The 21,230-nt window shown below is 33.6% G+C and overlaps 2 protein-coding genes across 2 annotated transcripts; both read left to right on the plus strand.

Moving 5' to 3' along the window:
• The first annotated feature begins 6,405 nt into the window (after window positions 1-6,405).
• Window positions 6,406-11,210, plus strand: LOC132735742 (T-cell-specific guanine nucleotide triphosphate-binding protein 2-like). The gene is made up of 2 exons (XM_060722734.1): window positions 6,406-6,492; window positions 9,634-11,210. The coding sequence occupies exon 2, from the start codon at window positions 9,727-9,729 to the stop codon at window positions 10,909-10,911; it is 1,185 nt and encodes a 394-aa protein (XP_060578717.1). The 5' UTR covers window positions 6,406-6,492; window positions 9,634-9,726; the 3' UTR covers window positions 10,912-11,210.
• A 4,793-nt stretch (window positions 11,211-16,003) lies between these two features.
• Window positions 16,004-17,790, plus strand: LOC132735751 (uncharacterized). The gene is made up of 2 exons (XM_060722746.1): window positions 16,004-16,354; window positions 17,161-17,790. Exons 1-2 carry the CDS (start codon window positions 16,138-16,140, stop codon window positions 17,730-17,732), a joined length of 789 nt encoding a protein of 262 aa, XP_060578729.1. The 5' UTR covers window positions 16,004-16,137; the 3' UTR covers window positions 17,733-17,790.
• Window positions 17,791-21,230: the final 3,440 nt, after the last annotated feature.

Consider the following 21,230-nt stretch of genomic DNA (forward strand, 5'->3'; position numbering starts at 1 on the left):
AATACCGGTTGAAAAAGTGTTCGCGTATCAGAATTTTGAGGTTGCGCGCGCATGGTATAACACCCTTGTGATAGATAATTTATGTTCGTAAATATGTGCTGGCGTCCAAATTAAGCGTCTTAAAAATTGTCATTGAAAATATCGATAAATACAGAACACTCGTCGGACAATGATTACATAATTATAAAACGACGGAATACATCAAAAATAAATATACAATACGACATAAGCTCAATATAAAAGATAAACCTTATAATGTGGCCTTTTTATTGCTGAATACAGACATAGTATAGATGTATAAAGTACAAGTACTGTAGCCTTTTGCCAGCACATCATAAGTGTCTTGTATTCCCTAAAACGTCGAGATTTCATTTATCAAACTTGTGATGCTTTTGGCAAACAGAACTAGACAAGCTTTATAAATTCCGGACGTTTTCATTATAAAATAACAATATTGATGTCGTGATGCCTTTTTGTACATTTAAGTATGTTGTACTAAATGTCTGACAGGCAAAAAGGTTGTTCTTGAATAACTGTAAAAAGCTGATTTTTTTCAATTTTATTTCATTTTATTTTATTCTAAAATTTTCATAACTACAGTACAGAATAAAGTTTCTAATCAAATCAATGTCAATTCGAAAAAAAAAAGTTTTATTTATAATAGATGAAAAAAAGATGGTTTTCTTTTGGTACATTGTACAGGGTCTTAAACGCTGTCTGTTGAAATGGGTTTTTAGCTCATCTGTCACAATGTGACAAGGTGAGCTTTTGTGACAATGTGTTGTCTGTCGTCCGTCCGTTAACTTTTTCATTCGATTGACTTCTTCTCCAATACCGATAAACCGATTTAATAAAACTTGGAAGGCATGTTCCTTGCACGAAGCTCTACCAAAGTTGTCAAAAGAATTAAATTCCTTGAAGAACTCTGGTTGCCATAGCAACCAAGAGTGGTTTTCTTTAACAAAATCTTATAAAATCTTCTTTTAAAAAACAGAAGGCGTAGAGCCTTGATATTTGGTATGTAATTTAATTTAATTAATTAATTTATTTATTTCAGTCTCATCTTTACATAAGATATATATAAAACATAAAACACAAACATAAGATACATGAGAAGCCATTCTAAACAGAATTACAAGATATTATTTTCTTTTGCCTTGGAGTGAGACAACTCCACAGACCATATCACAGCAGTTTACAGTTTTATGCACCCAGGAATTGTCCCCCACTAGCTACACAAATTTAATATGATCATTATCATTCACTAAAAGGTTATGTTACATTTTAAAGACATAAGATCAATATATTCATACTATTGCATGTTTTTCTTACAGAAGTTTACATTGAGATATAAAATGGGACACAATGAATAAAACAATACTAAAATGTTTAAATGCAAATGGTAAAAGAAAAATTGACTATTATATATCATTTAACCTTGGAATGTAGATCATTTTTGTAAGTCAATAAATGACATTTATAAAACCATATCCTGTCAAATAAACTTTTCAAAAACTGTTTTCACTGTCAAATTACATTTATCTAAGACTATATTAACTATAAAATAATTTCACTATTTGAAAACTTAATAACAATGTTTGATATGTGCAGGAGACCACAGTCTGAGTGTTGATAAAACATTTATCTTAAAATCTACATTCCAGTAAAGATATTTATCTTGTTATTCTTTTATATACAATGTACATATTTTAAAGTAAGATAAAAAATATATATAATGACAAATCATAAAAGGAGCAATTTGTAACATAATTTAGGGGTCCTCTTCAAAGATTGAGCAAATTATAACCTTAGCGTCAGTTTTATATAAAGTTACATAGGGAAATCGTAAAAAATCTTCTTATCAAAATCTACAAAGCGTAGAGCCTTGATATTTTGTAGGTAACATGTTATAGTGGTCTTCTACAAAGACTGTTCAAATTATGCTCCTAGGGTCAAAAAGGGACCCGCAATGGGGGTTACTCGGTTGTTTTTTTTTAAAAGTCTTTATTTATCTTCTTGTCAAAAATCACAAGGCCTACAGCTTTGATATTAGGCATATAACATCATGTAGTGGTCTTCTACAAAGATTGTTCAAATAATACCCCTAGGGTCAAAGGGGCTCGCCGGGGGGGGGCTCATCAGTTTTATATAAAGTTGTATATGGAAATCTTTAAAAAAAAATTTCATGTCAAAATCTGGCCAAGAGTCTTAATATTTGGTAGGTAAAATTATCTAGTGGACCTCTACAAACATTGTTCAAATAATGCCCCTAGGATGAAAAGAGACCCCGCCGAGGTGCTTATCAATTTTTAGCTCACCTGCCAAAGAGTGACAATGTGAACTTTTGTGACATCGTGTTGTCTGTCGTCCGTCGTCTGTTTCGTCTGTTTTATTATTTCAATGCATAAAGTTATATTGTAAGTTGCTTGTATTTAGTTTCAAATGACATGCAAACAATAGTGATAATTGAAAACCTGCTTTCGTGGCGTTGCCATTATAGCTCGATGTTCTTTTCTTTAAAATTTAACAGATTTATCTTTCAGATATCTTTGTCATTCAGACTGTATTCAACTAAACAGTGTAATTTCAAGTATTCGTATAAATAAACAAATTGTTCATTTACTTGTAGTCTTTGTTATTCTCTTACAATTTTGCACATTGGCCACAAAATATTGTCGCACACATTTTTGCGATGTTTTTGAGGCTTTTAATCAGATTCCAAAAGATATTTGTACATTTGTGATTTGAAACTAAGTCATATAGGTTCAGAAACTAAGATACCCGACCAGATCTAGGGGAAACCTTTTATAAAACTGAGATCACCTTTTACCCAGTTCAATTGAAACAAAGAGCGTTTGTCTTCAAAAACTCTAAATACGGACATAAACCTATGCCTCAGGTGAGCGACCCAGGGCCCAATGTCCCTCTTATTTAACTTCTGTTATAACCAAATAAAAATGTGTAAAACATAGTCAATTTTGTGTATGTAAAACAAATGGACATATAATTATTACTAATAGCACACAGTCTGACATAGACATTTAATTAATCTATCAAGGTTGAATATACTCGTATTTGTGTGTGGGATTCGACACTTTTTCGAAACAACGGATATGGGCGCCTAGGAGTCTGCTTATATACAGTAAATGAAAATTAACACTTTAACACTTACATTTTAAATCAACTGAGAACTTTTGACATCACGGGACTTGAAATAAGTTTTCGAGATTTATGTTCAATTTGATGTAAGCCTAGACCAATAACTTGTATGCAAACTTTCAGCTCACTCCGATTCAAAGAACAATTATTCTATTTCTAAAAAATGATCCAAAATTGAAAAGCATTGCAACAATTTTCACTCATATATGGCTAAGCGTAGCACAAAACTACGATTTTCAATTTATTTCAGAGTATACACATATATCATGATAACCTTTTGTATAGTTGTATATCTGTCTGTTTTAAGTGCCCAAGTTGATATATCCAAGAAATTAAATTTTATGTTTTTAGTCTTTTGACCTCAGTAGAGTTCTTAAGGTACATACCACGTTTAAAAGACCATTACAAAGTCCTTGGTCAACAATTCTAATTGCCTATGACACTAGAATAAGGATAGGTATACAAACGTATTCTAAAAATGGACAGTCAAGATCCACCTACACAAATTTCATTTTTCATATCTAATTAACTAATCTATTTTTACAAGCACTACCGAATAATATATCTTAGACTGTCTATTTCAACAAACATTTCTATTGCAAGTTGCTTGAGGAGTGTTTAAATTTTAACGGCTAAAATGTAAAACAATACAGAATAAGGATCGGTATGTTATGCAAATTCGAATCAAATGAAAATTATTTGGTCTACAGGAATGATTATAAAGTTTCTGTGATAGGAGCAATATGGAATAGGCAACTGATACATGAAAATGCTTGAAAAACAATAATTAAACAGTTGATAGTCACATAAATTCATGATCAGACAATTGAAAACAATGGTCGACCATTTTGTATGATGTAGTTAAACAGAATTCATGCTACCGGTGCACTGGTAAAAATGTTATTTATATGGAAAGCCATTGCAGTTTTAATAACAAAAATAGCATTCTTGTTTTCATATCTGAAAAAAAAACTTATTAATTTAAGTGCTGTCCTTTAATATCATTGAATTTATATATTTTTTCTATATGATGGAGATTAAATATCAATATGGCACTTTACACAGACTCCTTTAAGAGACTGAATGAAACTGACTTTTCAATTTTCGCAAACTATTTTATATGTACTTATGGCTTTCCATAGATTATTTTTTTCCCGCCAAAAATGATGTCAAAGTGTCATTTGACAATATAATGGAGGTATGAATAACGTCAGAACCTGTTATTTTTATTTTTTGAAAAAAAAATGTTTTGTAGGACAATGGTGGAAAATAATAGTAAATGAAAAATATCGTAGGATATGTGAAATATTTTCTTCAGAAACTCATCAAAATGTTTAAAAACTTTGAAATAGCAAATATTACTAAAGCATGCCAATATAAACAGTCGGTAAGTGGCGTTGACAATAATACCGCGAGATATGTGAATACAACGGTACCGTGGAGCCACCGGTATCATGGGGTTCGAGAATATGTTTATTGGATTACTAACCTTTTATTACCGAGTTCCCTGGAAAAAGTCAACTCAACTCAGCCCTATATCAACTTCGCACAAGTTTATTCGGCATGGGTCAATTTGGCCGACATTAAAAAAAATGCCATGAAAAATTAGATTTATGACTAGAAAATTGGGATGGCAACGAATACCAAACTAATACTCAAGTATTCGGTCATTTTTCCTATCGAGTACTCGGTACTCGGATGATTTCCAATGATCTTCAAATTTTATCACACAATATCAACACGGTCTACATGCTACTTTCGTTCATAGAATTCATGACTAAATAAACAGCAAGGGAGGTAACTTAGAATAAACCAATAAGCAAATTAATAAAAACTAAATCAACGACATTGTCTTACAAAGTTTTAATTAATGCAAACTTTAATGCAATTAAAGATGGTTAGAGGCCGGATGACGTAAGCGACACAGGGCTGTGTTCAATCCCATGCGTGTGTCAAACTATTGATCGTATTTATACATTTATGCATTTATACATGCTCGGCATCTCTGAATTTCTGAACTAACTTGATACACCAATCATGCAATATCGCAAAAAAAAGAAGAAAATGTAGAAATTATATATTGTTTCCGAGTAATCGAATATCAGTTTTCGATAATCGGAGGTTCGATCGGGTATTCCGTTAACCGATTTCTCGTTGCCATCCCTACCAGAAATAATTCACTTTGTTTAAAAAAAAACAGTCTATTTAAAAAAGCACGCCTCCAGATCCATGCTAATTTTCCTGAAAATTTGAAAATGTATTTATCAGAATAATATTGTAAAGTTACCAAAAGAATGCAATTTACACATTATTAATGGCACTTACAACCCATGTAAATTACCATAAAGAGGTCAAAATATGTCAAAATAGCTCTTACTGCGTTAGTAACGCAGTACAAATATAGTTATTAATACTAAAAAGTCGGTCATTAATATCGGACATAACATGTAAATTATTACTAGAATTTTGAATCTTAATACTTTTCCTAAAATTAGTACATATTTCTCAAGTTTTGCTCATTTAGAGGCGAGCAGCTTTAATACGGATTTTAGTTCAAGTTCAAGTGCGTAAAAATAAAATATATATAAAGCAAACAGTGATTTTAACTGATTTAAGTTTTTTTTTCAATCATTTCAGTAACTCTGTATCATGTTAGGGATTTTTTAAGAATATGGTTGAAATTAACACAATCCAAGATTAATTACACACGTGTCTATGCGTGTTTGTGCGTATCTATATGTGAATTTCTGCGTTAAAATGTGACAATTATCAGACGAATAGGAAAAAACCGCGTTTGCGTGCTGTTTGCAATTGGTTAGCACAACTACGGAAGAAATTTATGATATATCGGTGTTTCAAAGGTTATTAAATATGAAAAAAGTGCCCACCTACAAAGAAATTAAGTCTTATGAATGCGTAAACATATAACAATCTTATGGTACTAAATATCTCATGGAATAATAGCGAAATGTATCTTATAGTGGTTGTAACAATCAAAGGTATGATTGGTTAGAGAACGGCTGTAATAGAATGAGAAACTATAGTTAAAGCCAAGATTAGTGGCATTATGTTTTAATCTTTAAATCTTAAAAAGCATGATCAAGTTTTAACTTAATTGGTAACTTGACAATGTAATTTGTCATTCAAATTGGTATAATCGTTATCAATGAGGCAGTTTGCTTATGAAGTATTTGAGCGATCAAATATTTAGATAATGTTCGTGATCCATCATGTTTCGTGTTTTACAAACTTTAAGCGGGTTTAATAAATAAGTTAACATAGATATTAGTTGCGCCTTGGTTTCGACGGGACAAGTACTGGGACTCTTAAAAGGTACAATTTTTATTACGATGAATTATTATATTTTTAAGCAGTTACTTAAAAATAACTCTTAAGTTAGTTGAATTAGCATTTATTTGTACAACTTAACGTTTTAACCATTATTCTTTTGACAATTACGAAAATAAATTGTGCTGCACTTTCCAAAAGAAAATAAAAAAGTATGTTTATGCATACTTAACGTTTTCACCATTATTCTTTTGACAATTACGAAATAAATTGTGCTGCACTTTCCAAAAAATAATAAAAAAGTATGTTTATGCATGTTAATCCACGTTTTCACCATTATTCTTTTCACAATTACGAAAATAAATTGTGCTGCACTTTCCAAAAGAAAATAAAAAAGTATGTTTATGCATGTTAATCCACAATAGATCCATTTGATGAAGATAATTTATTAAAAAGGGCAGACCTTTAGAAATATTACTTATTGAGTATATATACTTCTATATACTAATTAACCATAAATAAATAGAAAAGTACGAAATTTAAATCTAATTTTCCTTTAATTTGGAGTATTTTGTAATATCTATATTCGGTATTCGAAGTTAGTATAAGACTAAGTTAATGTTTTCAGAAATAAGTTCATTGTCCTTTAAAATCTGGTATTTCTACTACCTTGTATTGATGATAATGTGTAGATGAATAAAAAATGAGGTTTAAACGTCAATTTTGTTAATATAAATATTTCTAGATCTATTATGATGTTATCGCCTTTATTCTGCTTTATGCTTTATCACTTGTTCACATTAACATTTTTTAATGCAATACGCTTTTTATCCCCCGCCGAAAGGCGGCGGGGGATATAGAAATAGTCTTTGTCCGTCCTTCCGTCCGTCCGTCTGCCCTTCCGTCCGTCCGTCCTTCCGTCCCACATTTTTGTCCGGAGCATATATCAAAAAGTATTTGAGGTATCAACTTGAAACTTCATAGTTGGATAGATCATATTGAGGAGAAGTGCAGTGCACAAGACTGATAACTTTACCCTGCATTATTTTTCAGTTATTACCATTGTGTTATTTTTCAGACTTCAGTTTTGCCCAGAGCATGACTCAAAAAGCCTTTGAGATATCAACATGAAACTTCATAGTTGGATAGATCTCACCAAGGAGGTGTGCAGTACACAAGAATGATAACTCTATCCTTCATAATTTTTTGGCTATTGCCCTTTGTTATTTTTATGCTCCCCGAAAAATTTCGGGGGAGCATATAGTCGGCGCCTTGTCCGTCTGTCCGTCCGTCCGTCTGTCCATCCGTTGTCTTGTCCGGAGCATAACTTGAAAACCCTTGGAGATAATTTGATGAAACTTCATACAGTAATAGAGGGCATTGAGGGGGAGAGCAGTGTCAAAGAACCATAACTCTATTTTGCCCGGTTTTTGAATTATCTCCCCTTATAGAAAAATCTTGTCCGGGGCATAACTCTAAAACTATAAGAGATATCAACATGAAACTTTGTAGGTGAATAGATCTCAATGGGTAGATGTGCAGTGCATAAGAACAATTACTCTTTTTGTCCTAATTTTGGAGTTATTGCCCTTTGTTAATTTTAACACTTTGATCTTTGTCCGGAACATAACTCTAAAACTATAAGAGATATCAAAATGAAACCTTGTAGGTAGATAGATCTCATTGAGTAGAGGTGCAGTGCAAAAGAACCATAACTCTGTTAAGCCTCATTTTTAAATTATCTCCCCTTTTAGAAAAATCTTGTCCAGGACATAGCTGTAAAACTAAAAGAGATATCAACATGAAACTTTGTAGGTAGATATATCTCAATGGGTAGATGTGCAGTGCATAAGAATCATAACTCTGCCATGCCTAATTCTGGAGTTATTGCCCTTTGTTTATTTTTACTTTTTGAAGTTGTCCAGGACATAACTTGGAAATCATAAGAGATATCATTAAGAAACTTTGTAGGTTGATAGATCACATTGATTACAAGTGCAGTGCAAAGAACAGTAAATCTGTCTTGCCTAATTTTGGAATTATTGCACTTTGTACTTTTTCCAGGGACATAACTCTGAAACTACAAGAGGTGTTCTTTCCTGTGTCCAAAACCTATTCGGGGAGCATCACCCGGGTCAAACCGGGCTCTTGTTCATACTCAATTTTTCACCTGAGTGGACCATAACTCAAAAAGTCTTTGAGATGTCAACATAAAACTTCATAGGTGCGTAGATATATTGAGGAGGAATGGTGTGTGCAAGAATGATAACCCTACCCTTTATAATTTTTGAGTTATTGCCCTTTGTTATTTTTCATACTTTTTGTCCGGAGCATATTTCAAAAAGTGTTTGAGATATCAACTTGAAACTTCATAAGTGGATAGATCATATTGGGGAGTAGTGCAGTGCATAAAAATGATAACTATCCTGCATTATGTTTCAGTAATGGCCCTTTGTTATTTTTCAAACTTAATTTATGTCCAGAGCATAACTCAAAAAGCCTTTGAGATATCAACATAAAACTTCAAAGGTGGATATATCTCACTCAGGAAGTGTGCAGTGCACAGTCATATTTTTTTTATTAATTGTCCTTTGTTATTTTTCATACTTATTTTTTCACCTGAGTGGAGCAAAACTCAAAAAGTCTTTGAGATGTCAACATGAAACTTCATAGGTGGATTTATCTTATTGAGGAGAAATGCTTTGCGCATGAATGATAACTCTACCCTTTATAATTTTTGCCATTTGTAATTTTTCATACTTTTTGTCCGGAGCTTATCTCCTAAAGTGTTAGAGGTACCAAATTGAAAAATAGGTGGATAGATCTCATAGAGGAGGAGTGCAGCACAAAAGAATGATAACCTACCTTGCATAACGTTATTGCCCTTTGTTATTTTCAGCCATCAGTATTCACATAGGTTTCAAATCTGTAATCACTTCAGCCATCAGTTTTCATTACAAAAATACCTAATTAAAATTGAATTCCTCTGCTTTGCTTCATATACATTCTTCCAATGAGCAAACAAATTCGGCGGGGGATGGCCATGTTTACATGGCTCTTGTATTTTAAATTGTCCGCTTTCTTTACATTTACTTTCAATTAAAATCGATCGACATCAACAACCATGTGACAGATTGTGCAACGAATGCCCTAACTTTAGCGACACTTTCTTTACCGTTATTTCAGATTGTACTTCAACAATTAAAGTGCGGAATGGATTCGTCTAAAGGTTAGCACTTACCACAAGTTTCAAATGATCGAAATGGCGTTATTGCTCAAATGGAGATCGAAAGCTATAAAAAAGCATATGAAAAAGGCGATATATTAAAGTTGAAGAGGCATGTTGAAGAAGACATCACCAAGTGGCGAAATGTGCCAGTCAACATTGCTATCACGGGAAATTCTGGGGCTGGCAAATCCTCATTCATAAATAGTTTTAGAGGTCTCAAAGCAAATTGTGAAGGAGCAGCCAAGGTGGGTGTAGAAGAGACGACTATATTACCAACGAAATATGTGCATCCAGTTAATGATAACCTAGCACTTTGGGACCTTCCAGGGTTAGGTACACAGAACTTCCCTAAAAGAACATATTTGCAAGACGTAAAGTTTGACAAGTATGATTTCTTCCTTATTATTACAGCAACTAGATTCACAGAAAATGATTTGTGGTTAGCAAAGGAAGTTGAAAAGCGAGGGAAGAAGTTCTTTTTTATCCGTTCAAAAATGAGCATTGATGTACAGAATGATCTATATGATAATCCTAAGAACAGTAAAGATGACACAGTCAGTAGAGTAAGAGAAGCGATGGAAAATTATATTGAAAAGGAGGAACTTACGAATGTCAAAGTGTTCCTGATTGACAACCACTGTCCGTGTGATTATGACTATCCAGACTTTCTTGATAAAATGATTGATGCAGTACCTCAAATAAAACATGAGGCAATAACATTGACAGTGACACACTTAACCGAAAAAGTTATCAAGAAGAAGGAAGATCTAATGCGTGAACGAATGTACAAAGTAGCAATATGCTCGGCAGTTGAGGGGATATTACCTTTGCCGGGCATGAATATAGTTGTTGATGCAGTACTGATACAAAATGAAATCAATTTCTATAAGAAACAACTTCGCCTTGATGATGCCTCGTTGCAAGAAATTGCTCGGTCAATGAATAAAACAACTGATGAGCTAACAGCAAGCATAAACGTTGAGAAAGGTTTACTTAAAGATCCTGCAAAGATCCTTGTACAAATTATGAAAGAGCATTTTACACGCAAAGGTGCTTCCTTTTTTGCTTCAGTTGCATTCTCTATATTTGGCGGTTTAACAGCTGCGGGAACATCTTACATGAGAACTGTTGACTTTTTATCCAACAGTTTGGACAAATTAGTGCCGATTGCAATAGAGATCAACAGACTATTTATACAAGAGCTTACATCATCAACCTTTTTATCAAAGCTCTAAAATGCAAATAATTATTGAATAGATTCAGCTTCCATAATGTTTAGGTAACCATGTCATTGACATTCGACGCATAATAATGTTTCTCTTTGTATTGCTTTGAAGTCAATATATCATAATGAATGTTGAAATAATGCAAAAATATATCGGACTAGTTTCTTTTTGTGTGTAACTGTTTGCTTAGAGAAAAAAAACATTTTGTTCAGTGATATACAAGTTAGAGAATTTGTTAAATACACTTACAGTGTGTGTTCTATTATGACATTTTATTGTGTAAAAAAGTCAATTAAACAACAGTGTATTCTCAATCTGTTTTTTCTTTTTGTTACTGCAATCCTTAAGTAAATCACGAAGCTTATCAAAATTTAACAGTCCAAAGAAGACGAAGAAGCTTTATTCTTTCATAAACATCACAATACACAATTAACAAAGCCGTTTTAGCTCATAGTCACATACAATATAGTACTCTATAAATCGATAGATCAATATAGTCATTCAAGTTTCTTTAAAAACGAATTCAAATAACTCAGATGCAAAGTTTAAACTTAGTTGCTCTTAATTTGTCCTAAGGGTGATTCAACATTATTCAAGTAGGAATATTGGAACCACCCAAACCGAAAAAAGCCAAATAGATGAAACTAAACAATACCACAAACACAACAAAAATGTCGTGTTGGATGGTATTTAAGGATCGGAAATATAATATACCTGATTGAATGTACGGTGCGATTTTTACAGCCTTCACGCGGCACAAACAACGCTGACGTGGCGATAAAATAGAGAGAAATAAGAATTCCTAAAGAAAGTCCAAAACGGCAAAATTGAAAATGTTGCAGGCTCGGTTTGATTGAGCCTGTTCATGGACAGTACTGCCAAGTGCAAACTACCGTCAACGCCCCTTAGCACCGGCTTAAGCAAAATTCAACATTTAAACGTGAAATGGTAAAATTTTGAGTTTAGAAACATCCACAAATGTGTTCATACGGCGGTTATCATGGAACCTTCAATGTGACACTTCCGTGCCATTCCATAAAAAGCGGCGTATGTTCCTCAAATAATAAAAGCGTGTGCCCTAAACAAGAAAACAGTGGGCCGAACTAAACAAAATGTAATTTAATTTTTAAAGGGGATCAAAGGTTATTAAGCCTGCATATAGCAGATAAAGCGTCAAAAGACAAAGTTTCAAAGCAGGCAACATATCCTAAGGGTGATACAACATTATTCAAGTAGGAATGTTGGAACCACCCAAACCGAAAAAAAACGCCAAATAGTTGAAACTAAAAAATACCACAAACACAACAATAATGTCGTGTTGAATGATCTTTAAGGATCGAAAATATAACATCTCTGATTAAATGTATGGGGCGACTTTTAACAGCCTCAACGCAGCACAAACAACGCTGACGTAGCAATAAAAAAGAGAAAATAAGAATCCCCAAAGAAATTCCAAAATGGCGAAATTGAAAATGTTGCAGGCTCCGTTTATTTATGGGGAGGGCCGATCGCTAATATTGTAAGAACTTGGGCCCAACCCTTTCGCTATTTGTTATTTCGAAATCAGTTTGTTTCTCTGTATATTTACATGTATATATTAGCAATAAAATATTATTAAACTAAACTAAGTTTAATTAAGCCTGTTCATGAACGGTTCTGGAAAGTGCAACTTATCGTCCGCGCCCCCTAGCACAGGCTTAAGCAGAATTCAACATTTAAACAGGAAAATGGGGAAACTTTGAATTTAGAATCATCGCAGATGTGTTCATACGGCGGTTATCATGGAACCTTCAATGTGATACTTTCGTACTATTCCATGAAAAGCGGCGTATGGTCTCAAAGTAAAAGAATGAGTGTGCCCTAAACGAGAAAACAATAAGAGGAACTAAATAAAATTGAATTTTGAAAGGGGAGCTGAGGTTATGAAGCCTGCATATCACAGACAAGACATCAAGAGACTAATTTAAAAAACAGGCAACATATCCTTAGGGTGATTATACAGTATTAAAGTTGGAATACTGGAACCATCCAGCTCAAAACCTAGAGCGGACATAAGGGTGAAAGGAGTGGGACATCCTGGTTACTTTTTTTGAGGAGGCGTGCGATACAGTTGAATGCATACCCACCTTTCAGGTGCAATCTCTGAAAGGTAAGTTTCTACATAATATGCACTTTTGAAATCACTTTCAAATGTTGACAAATTCGTACACTTGCAAACCTACATTTGTATCCTCCGAGGAATATCTGCAACACTTTTGGCAAAATAAAAAAAGTTAAATGTCAGAGATAAATAAGTCACCCAACGTAATGGATATTAAAGATCCAGATAGAGTGAAATCTTTGATTCTTAAATATAAAGCCTAGCTTTTTTGCAGACTGTCCGTGGATCACCACCCTGCTGTCAAAAATGTATGTTCAAATTGATGCCTTGGAATATTTACATTCTTTCTAACGCTCTCTTCAGCAGATCTTAAGTGGCCAGACACTTTACTTGCAATCTTAAGACAACAGGGTAGACCACTAACTGATGAACAAATAGAAAACTTATCATGGGAAGAAAAGTCTGGATTGCTACGATCAAACCCAATAACGACTGTTAGACATTTTGACCATAAGTTACAGTGTTTTTTCAACAAGATACTACTCAGTATTCCAAATAACTCATTTCTCATATAGGATAGAATTCCAGCAAAGAGGACCACCCCATGCTCACTGTGTTTTTTGGGTTGAAAACGCTCCAAAGGCCACTGATTCATATCAAAATATCGCTGATTTTATCGACCGCTACTTTACATGCAACATACCATCAGAGAAAGATGAACCAGAACTATACTAAGTTGTAACAACTGTCCAAAGACATCATCACACAGCAACATGTAGAAAGAAGAATACAATCTGTCGATCTAACTTTCCCAAGCTGCCATCTCTTCATACATTGATAGCTTCTCCATTGGAATCAGTCGATGTTGCTCTAATGACAGCTACTGTTGAGGCAGCTGCCATCATTCTCACAGATGTCTATGAAGCTGTTGTAAAATATACAGACAACAGCATTGATTCATTGTGTGAGCTGCTTGAAACGACACGTATAACTTTGAAACATTATGAGTATCCCCTTTCTATATTTAAAGAGGAAAACAAGTTGTACATCGAAGAGAAATAAATGAAATGTTTATAAACCCTTACAATAGCAATCTGCTTCTAGCCTGGGAGGCAAATTTAGATGTTCAATACTGCCTTGATCCATATGCATGCATAGCTTACATGGTATCATACATTACAAAGGATGAAAAGGAAATGTCAACAGTGTTGAAGAATGTTTCAAGAGAATATGTTTCAAAAGAATTGCACAATCAGGACTGGAGAGAACAAGTCAAATCGTGTGCAAATGTTTTTTTTCAATTCTCTTGAGCTAAGCGCACAAGAAGCAGCGTACAGATTGTTGAGTCTCCCACTTTTCAAATGTAAATTTTCAAATTTTCTACCTGAGAGTAGAGTTTCATTCCTTAAGCCAATGTCATTTATAGTGTCTATGGAAGATGAAGATGAAAACGTTTTTGCGACATCGATTTTTGACAGATATGCAGCCAGGCCTTAGCAGCTGCGAGACATGTGCTTAGCTCACTTTGCTGTTACCTATTCACCAAAGAAAACACATACTACTACAGACTCAGATGATGAAACCACAGAAAAATCAAACATTTTCATTGAGCTAAAAAACGATTTTGGAGCAATGATCAAAAACATAAAAAATCAGTACTTCAATATCATAGACATTCCAAACTGAAAGAAGCAGAAAAATATTTCTATTCACAATTACTTCCTTTCTTGCCTTGGACTGATGAACAACAATTATTAGTACTACCTTCCTATCAACAACATTACGATCAGTATGAACATATCATTCAAGTAAACCGGTCAGAACTTGAAATGAAGATATTATCACTCAAGCGTTGAAGAGTTTCAAGAGTTTGGCCCACCTCTTCATGCGTTTGAAACTGTTGCCCCAGCCACTGAACAAGGAAACGATGAGGAAGTCTTATTTTGGAAGATGACGAGTTTGCCTTAAATCCAACTAATGATCTTCTTAATTCACATCCAGTAATTGACATTAAAGTTCAAACTTTAAATAGAAACCAGTTCTTCTTCATCTTTAGAAATACGTCCGAGGTTCTGGTCTTGAAGATCAGTACCGAAATCACGTCAGATATTTAAATACCAAGCAGAGGGGTGTCTTCCAAACAGTTTTTAAATGTTGTCAAAAAGGACAGTCTAAAAATAGTACTGTTCAGCCAGATCAGCTTTTTTGTTTTATATCCGGTGGTGCTGGAACCGGTTAATCACATCTCATGTCGGCAATATACCAGATGGCCTTACGAGCATTAGAAGTGGAAGGTCAGAACCCTGATGACATTCGTATTCTTCTTACAGCACCAATGGGTACAGCAGCACATAACATCTATTTTTTCAAGTGTATGCATAAAAGTTACCTATATCATCATTTATTTTCTATGGATCTCAAATTCCAAATTTGTATTAAACAGAAACGCTACACCTCTAGCATTAGACTTAGAAAAACGAAACAGACATTATCCACTCCACTAAGCATATATAGCTTTTTCTGCTTTTTGTAAAATATGTATCTGGTAGGCAATAAATGCGTTGGTTTTGATTCTTTTAAAGTTAAAAACAATGCGTTTCTTAAAATTATTCAGGCCACGAAAATGAAGGGATAAAATACTTAGTTCATACATATTACTAAAATGACATTTTCAGAGCCATTGGAATCTCCAAAATATTCTTAAAAAAACAAATAACAAGACTGCATTGTGAGCAAGTTGAGAATAAGAACACAAGAGTAAATAATAAATGGAGAAAAAAAAGATAATAACTTAAAGTGTGAATAAATTATTGTCGTAACAGATGTCTTAAGTTTTGTTGCATTTAGTACTCCTGTCAGATTCAATTGTTACAAACTAAGATTGTACATTTTTCTTAAGAAAGATTACATTGTAAACGATACATACATTTGATTTGTTATAACATAAAAAGGGAAGAAGGAAGTTTTTGATAAGGTTTATAGCTGGTCCAAAAACAAAATTACATTCAAAACATTTTGTTCGTTTTAGTGTGGATTTTTCAGTTTTCAAAACAAATCATTTCCTTCCGAAACAGGTAAACATACGCTACACAAACGTATTTACAACGAATTGTTATACACAAAAATAAACTTAAATGGATAATATATTTGTATTGTACTTTGCTATGGTAATATATGTGCTAGGATTATTTAATGTACGTTGCGATGACAGTACAACCGGATGTAAGACTTTGGTAGTCGATTATAACGTGCTCCTTCAACTGACGAAACTAGACGAGAAAATTTCCAAAATGGAGGCGAAAATTTCCAAACAAGAGACAATAACTGACAAACATGGACAAGAAATAAGAGGTATAAATACTGAAGATAAAATTAAAGTTTTCTTATTAGGAAAAAAGTGAATTACTATATTATGTTGGGGACTCGTTGTTGTTATAATTGTTGATTTATACCATGTATTATTCTATATATTTGAACGCTACTTCGTAATACACTACTTTCAGGAAATCGAGGGAATTACTGTTAATGTTCATTACAAGTATTGATCTACATTTACATAGCCATTGAAAAAAAAACACGTCAAAATAACATATCCATTTCATAGTATGATTTTCTCTCAATGGTTTAGTACTTTTTGGTTCTTTCCAGTTAAATATTTCTTTTGATATGTTGCCTGCTTTTTAAAGTTGTCTTTTGACAGCATATCTGTGATATACAGGCTTCATAACTTCTGAACACCTTTCAAAATTCAAGTTTAGTTAGTTTTGCCCATTGTTTTCTCCTTTAGGGCACACAATTGTTTATTACTTGGGAACTATATGCCGCTTTTTAATGGAATGGCACTAACGTGTCATATTGAGAACCGCCATTTGCGTATGTTTTAAAATTCAAATTTTAACCTTTTAATGTTAAATGATGAATTATGTTTAAGCTGGTGCTAAGGGATGTGGTCAGTAGCATGCAATAACCACTACCGTCCATGATCAGACTGAATCAAGCCGAACCTACAATAATTCATTTTCAATGATTTTTTTCTCTGTTTAGAAAAATCTAAACATGTTGTTTTCTTAAATGCGGATGTCTGTCATTTACGATTTAAAGTATCATTTTCATCAGTATATTTACAGTAAACATTATTCAATTATTTTTATCTTAAGACAATCGTGACGCCTTTGAGAAGAACAATGCCCATGGATCTACGTACATTCGTTGGGGTCGGACAACGTGTCCTAGTGGATCTACCGAAGTTTATAAAGGATATACAGCAGGTTCCTTTTATGAGCATAGTGGTGCAGCCGCACGTCCGTTATGTTTAACTACAAAACCAACATGGCTCTATTTTACAACAAAGGAAGAACCAGTGGCAAGAATCTACGGAGCCGAGTATCAGACACAAATGTACAGCAAATGGAGTTATTTACATAACCATGACGTGCCATGTGTTGTTTGTCGCGTACCTCATAATGACGTGTTAATGGTGCCAGGAACTTCCATTTGTCCAAATTCTTACAGTCTACAATACAACGGCTATTTGATGGCGGGCAAGTTCTCACATCCGGCAGCTACTGATTACATTTGTGTTGATGGTCGTCCTGAAACAATTGACAGGAGTTATGAAAACAGTAACGGTTTTTTACTGTACTTTGTTCAAGCAAGATGCGGTTCTCTCTCCTGTGGCCCTTATGTACACAATCGGGAGGTAACATGCTCTGTGTGTACATTTTCTTAAACTACTGAATCTTGATTCCACAGATATAAAACGATATGATTGATCAAGAAACCCTATTTTCATCGATTTACCAATCATTTTGTTATTTGAATTTATGAATTAATTTCACAAAAACAGAAACAGTGACATTCCATTAATAAATTGGGTTTCATATCGACTCCAGATCTTATTTCGGTTTCCAGACAACCAAAATGAGTTTTATAAGCAAAAAAAAATGGACAACCTCATTGTGGCAAAATGGGAAGTACAATTTCTGTTTGCATGGGTAACTCCACCTTAACATCATCCGTACAGCTCGAATTCGCTATTCTTTTCATTATCTGTTTATATCAATATTGACCAAAAGGGGTATCGATAATTCTTATATAAAAGGATACTATTTATCGCCTAAATATTTAATCACCTAAACAATTACTCATACTGCGTAATAGCGTAGTGGTTGAGTGTTGGCTTCGTCAGTGTTGAGACCCTGGTTCGATTCCTGAAAACGCATTTTTTCTTTACTTATATTTTTTTGTTTTTAGATATTTTTAGTTCCTCGTGAATTTCTTTCACACAATACTATTAGAGAACTTTTATTAAGTTAGAAACAACAAAGTTTTAAATATCAGTAAATTGACAATACTATTAAATCTGTTCAAATACTGTTGAAATCAAATATATTCAATTTTTCTAAACCATTATAAGTTTAACTTTAATTGTACAAAATATTAAATAAATCACAGGTTTATTAAAGAGAATATGAAAATGTTTTCTGAAAGTAAAAACCATACAGACACAAAAAATATTGAACAATTGCAGATTATCGAAAAATAAATTATTTTTTTCACATGAACTCTTCATAAACTGAATTCTCTAACCACAACGCTACTAATTTATATGTCCATATCCACTTTTATATACTATATTGCAATACAAATGCAATAACTGAATAACTTACACAACCCATTATGTCATAATGGTACGACCGATTAATGTAAACGTTATCGTGTTCGACTTATAATCAACAAACATGACTATTAATAGCAGTCCTACTTTAACGGTATATTCCCGCATTGTAACGGATGTTTTCATAGTTTACAATTTAATCTTTTTTATGAGATGATTACTAATTACTGAACTTCCGGCCTAGTGCAACGTGAAGTTAAAACGGTTAAAGTGTGTTTGCACAAGAAAATCTCATATTTGTTGTATTCCGGATAACAACTTTAAAACTGTGACGTAGCGCATGTAAACACGAGCTGATTATAGTCTTCATTTGCATGTTAAAATTCGTATACGAACTTTAGAGTGACCGTGGGGTTTTCCGATTAAAATCCTTTTTTATGAACAATATATTAGATGAGATTTACAACAATACTGTTAAAAAGGTTAATGAAACTGTATAATGCTTGGTTTTTAGACCGACGGCAAAATATTTTTACATATTTATTTAATTTAAGCGTTTCATATAACAAAAATAATAAAATGTAAAAAAAAAAACACACAAGTTTTTATGTTTTTCTGAAATATTACTACATTGTAGATAATAAAGTTAATGCATTATCCATGATTATATTTGTTTCTCATTGACTTACATTTTAACGATGATCATGCTCTAAAACGATGGTGGAAAAAATACACTTATTATAAATCAACAGAATGAAAAAAAAATGTCTTCATATTTAACAAATGAGAAATATATCGCTATAAGTTTGTTTGACGTGCACTTCAAGCAAAATTGGACTTATCTACAACAATCTCTTTAAAAATGTTCTTCACACGACCGGTCAAGGTCAGGAAACGCCCGAGCGGAATTGGCCTGAATATTTAACTGAATAATTTTGCAGCTAAATGTGAAGTTTATTTGACCGGATGAGCCCCCCCCCCCCCCCCTCATCGCCAAGAAAATTTTGGACATGTGACATGCTAAAAATGGCCTCAGGTCGATCGTAAGGTAACGTGTAAATAATGCTGAAAAGACTTTTACTCTATCTCAATCCATTGAGAAGTTGCAACACTAAAATCAGTTTTGATGGAAAAACAATGCAAAATGGTGATTTGTGGCAATTTTGAGACGTCCCCCCGTTGCCATGGTAACAGGAAATTAAAGATTGAGCATGCTGTTACAGAGGTTATGGTCCAGTCAACATTTGTGCCAAGTTTCATCAGTACTGAAGAATTTTTCATAGTTTCATATCAGTTTGAACTTGAGTATTTTTAAATGAAAACGGCCATTTTTCACAATATACTCATGTGGTAAAGGATTAATACTAATTCAATACTAATTTTGAGTATAACTTCTGTGACTAGAGATTAGCAAACCTGACTTTTATGGGGATGTGATTTACCAACTTTGTAAGACCTTTGGTCATGGAAATCTGGTGTCTTTACTAAAATTATTAAAAGTTTTATTAAAATAGGTAATGGCCATACTATTTTAAGACATACCGCATGCTAAGTGTTCAACCCTTTTACAGTTTGGTACCACGCTTCTATTTTTGATTATATCCGACGGATTAAGTGGGGGACTCTATGGACAGTTCTTAAAACCCATCATGACTAAATCATCTTAATTTTAGTCTTCTGCCTTCCTTTGGCGGGCCCTTGCAATTTTTTCCTGCTCTGTGTTTAAGGCAATGAGTATTTTTGTTATGATCATTGGGAAACCTTAAATATGTATCTGCATAATCATTCGGTATTTTACTTATTCACCAGTAGCCATAACAACATGTTTGGGCTAAGATAGAGGTTTGGTGCACCGTTAACCGTTTTAAACACCCGATCAGTACTTTTACAGCTGACGTTCCAAAGCGGCGCCCTTCTGTATTACTCAAATGTTTGTCTTTTTTACTTTTATAATTTTCTTCTTTGATTGCCTTGTGGGTTTCCGAAGGTTTTTTTGGAGGGGTAGTTTATAATGATCCGTCCGTTGTTTGCTCGTGTGCCCTGTCCTGTTTGGTGTCCTGCTGGTCTCCTTGTCGGTGGTCCTTTGTTTATGGATGCGTTCATTGAATGCCGGCCTTCCAAGTTGATCTTGTTTTTCATGTGTTATTTTCTCCCTATTTTTTCATAAAGATGCAGGTAGGTTAAATCTTGTTGATATAATTGGGAACAAATTAGCAACACAACCCTCTCTCTCGGTAGATCCAATCCGCCTAATCTCTCGGCGTCCATGCTGTTTGGTGTTTCTCAAGTACGTTAGACGCGTCCAATGGTGATAAAAAAAGTTGTACTTGTCAGTCTTATCTGTTTTTCTCCCTTTTCCCACTACCTTTGTCAGGAGCATAACTCAAAAGGTATACAAGGCATTTACTTAAAAAACTAGAAATATAGATACATGTGACGAGAATATCAGTGTCAAAGAGACATCTTTCAATTTTTATTTGGTCATTCATTCAATAGTTTCCATTTTTTTGCATTTTTCCCCTTTTTTCCGGGCCCCTTTACTATGAAAAGGGGTTAAAAATAAAAGGGAATTTTAAAGAAATTCGAAAGGTAATAGCCTTTTTCGAAAAT

Source organism: Ruditapes philippinarum, unplaced genomic scaffold (genome assembly GCF_026571515.1).
Source record: "Ruditapes philippinarum isolate M1 unplaced genomic scaffold, ASM2657151v2 ctg2090_1_1_1_1, whole genome shotgun sequence".
In the NCBI taxonomy this organism is placed as follows: domain Eukaryota; kingdom Metazoa; phylum Mollusca; class Bivalvia; order Venerida; family Veneridae; genus Ruditapes; species Ruditapes philippinarum.

What these genes read in the sequence shown, in the direction of transcription:
- LOC132735742 (XM_060722734.1), top strand. Translation starts at nt 9,727, where the DNA reads ATGGAGATCGAAAGCTATAAAAAAGCATATGAAAAAGGCGATATATTA.
- LOC132735751 (XM_060722746.1), top strand. Translation starts at nt 16,138, where the DNA reads ATGGATAATATATTTGTATTGTACTTTGCTATGGTAATATATGTGCTA. An exon ending in ACATGGACAAGAAATAAGAG is followed by an intron (nt 16,355 to 17,160) that starts GTATAAATACTG and finishes TTTTATCTTAAG; the next exon opens with ACAATCGTGACGCCTTTGAG.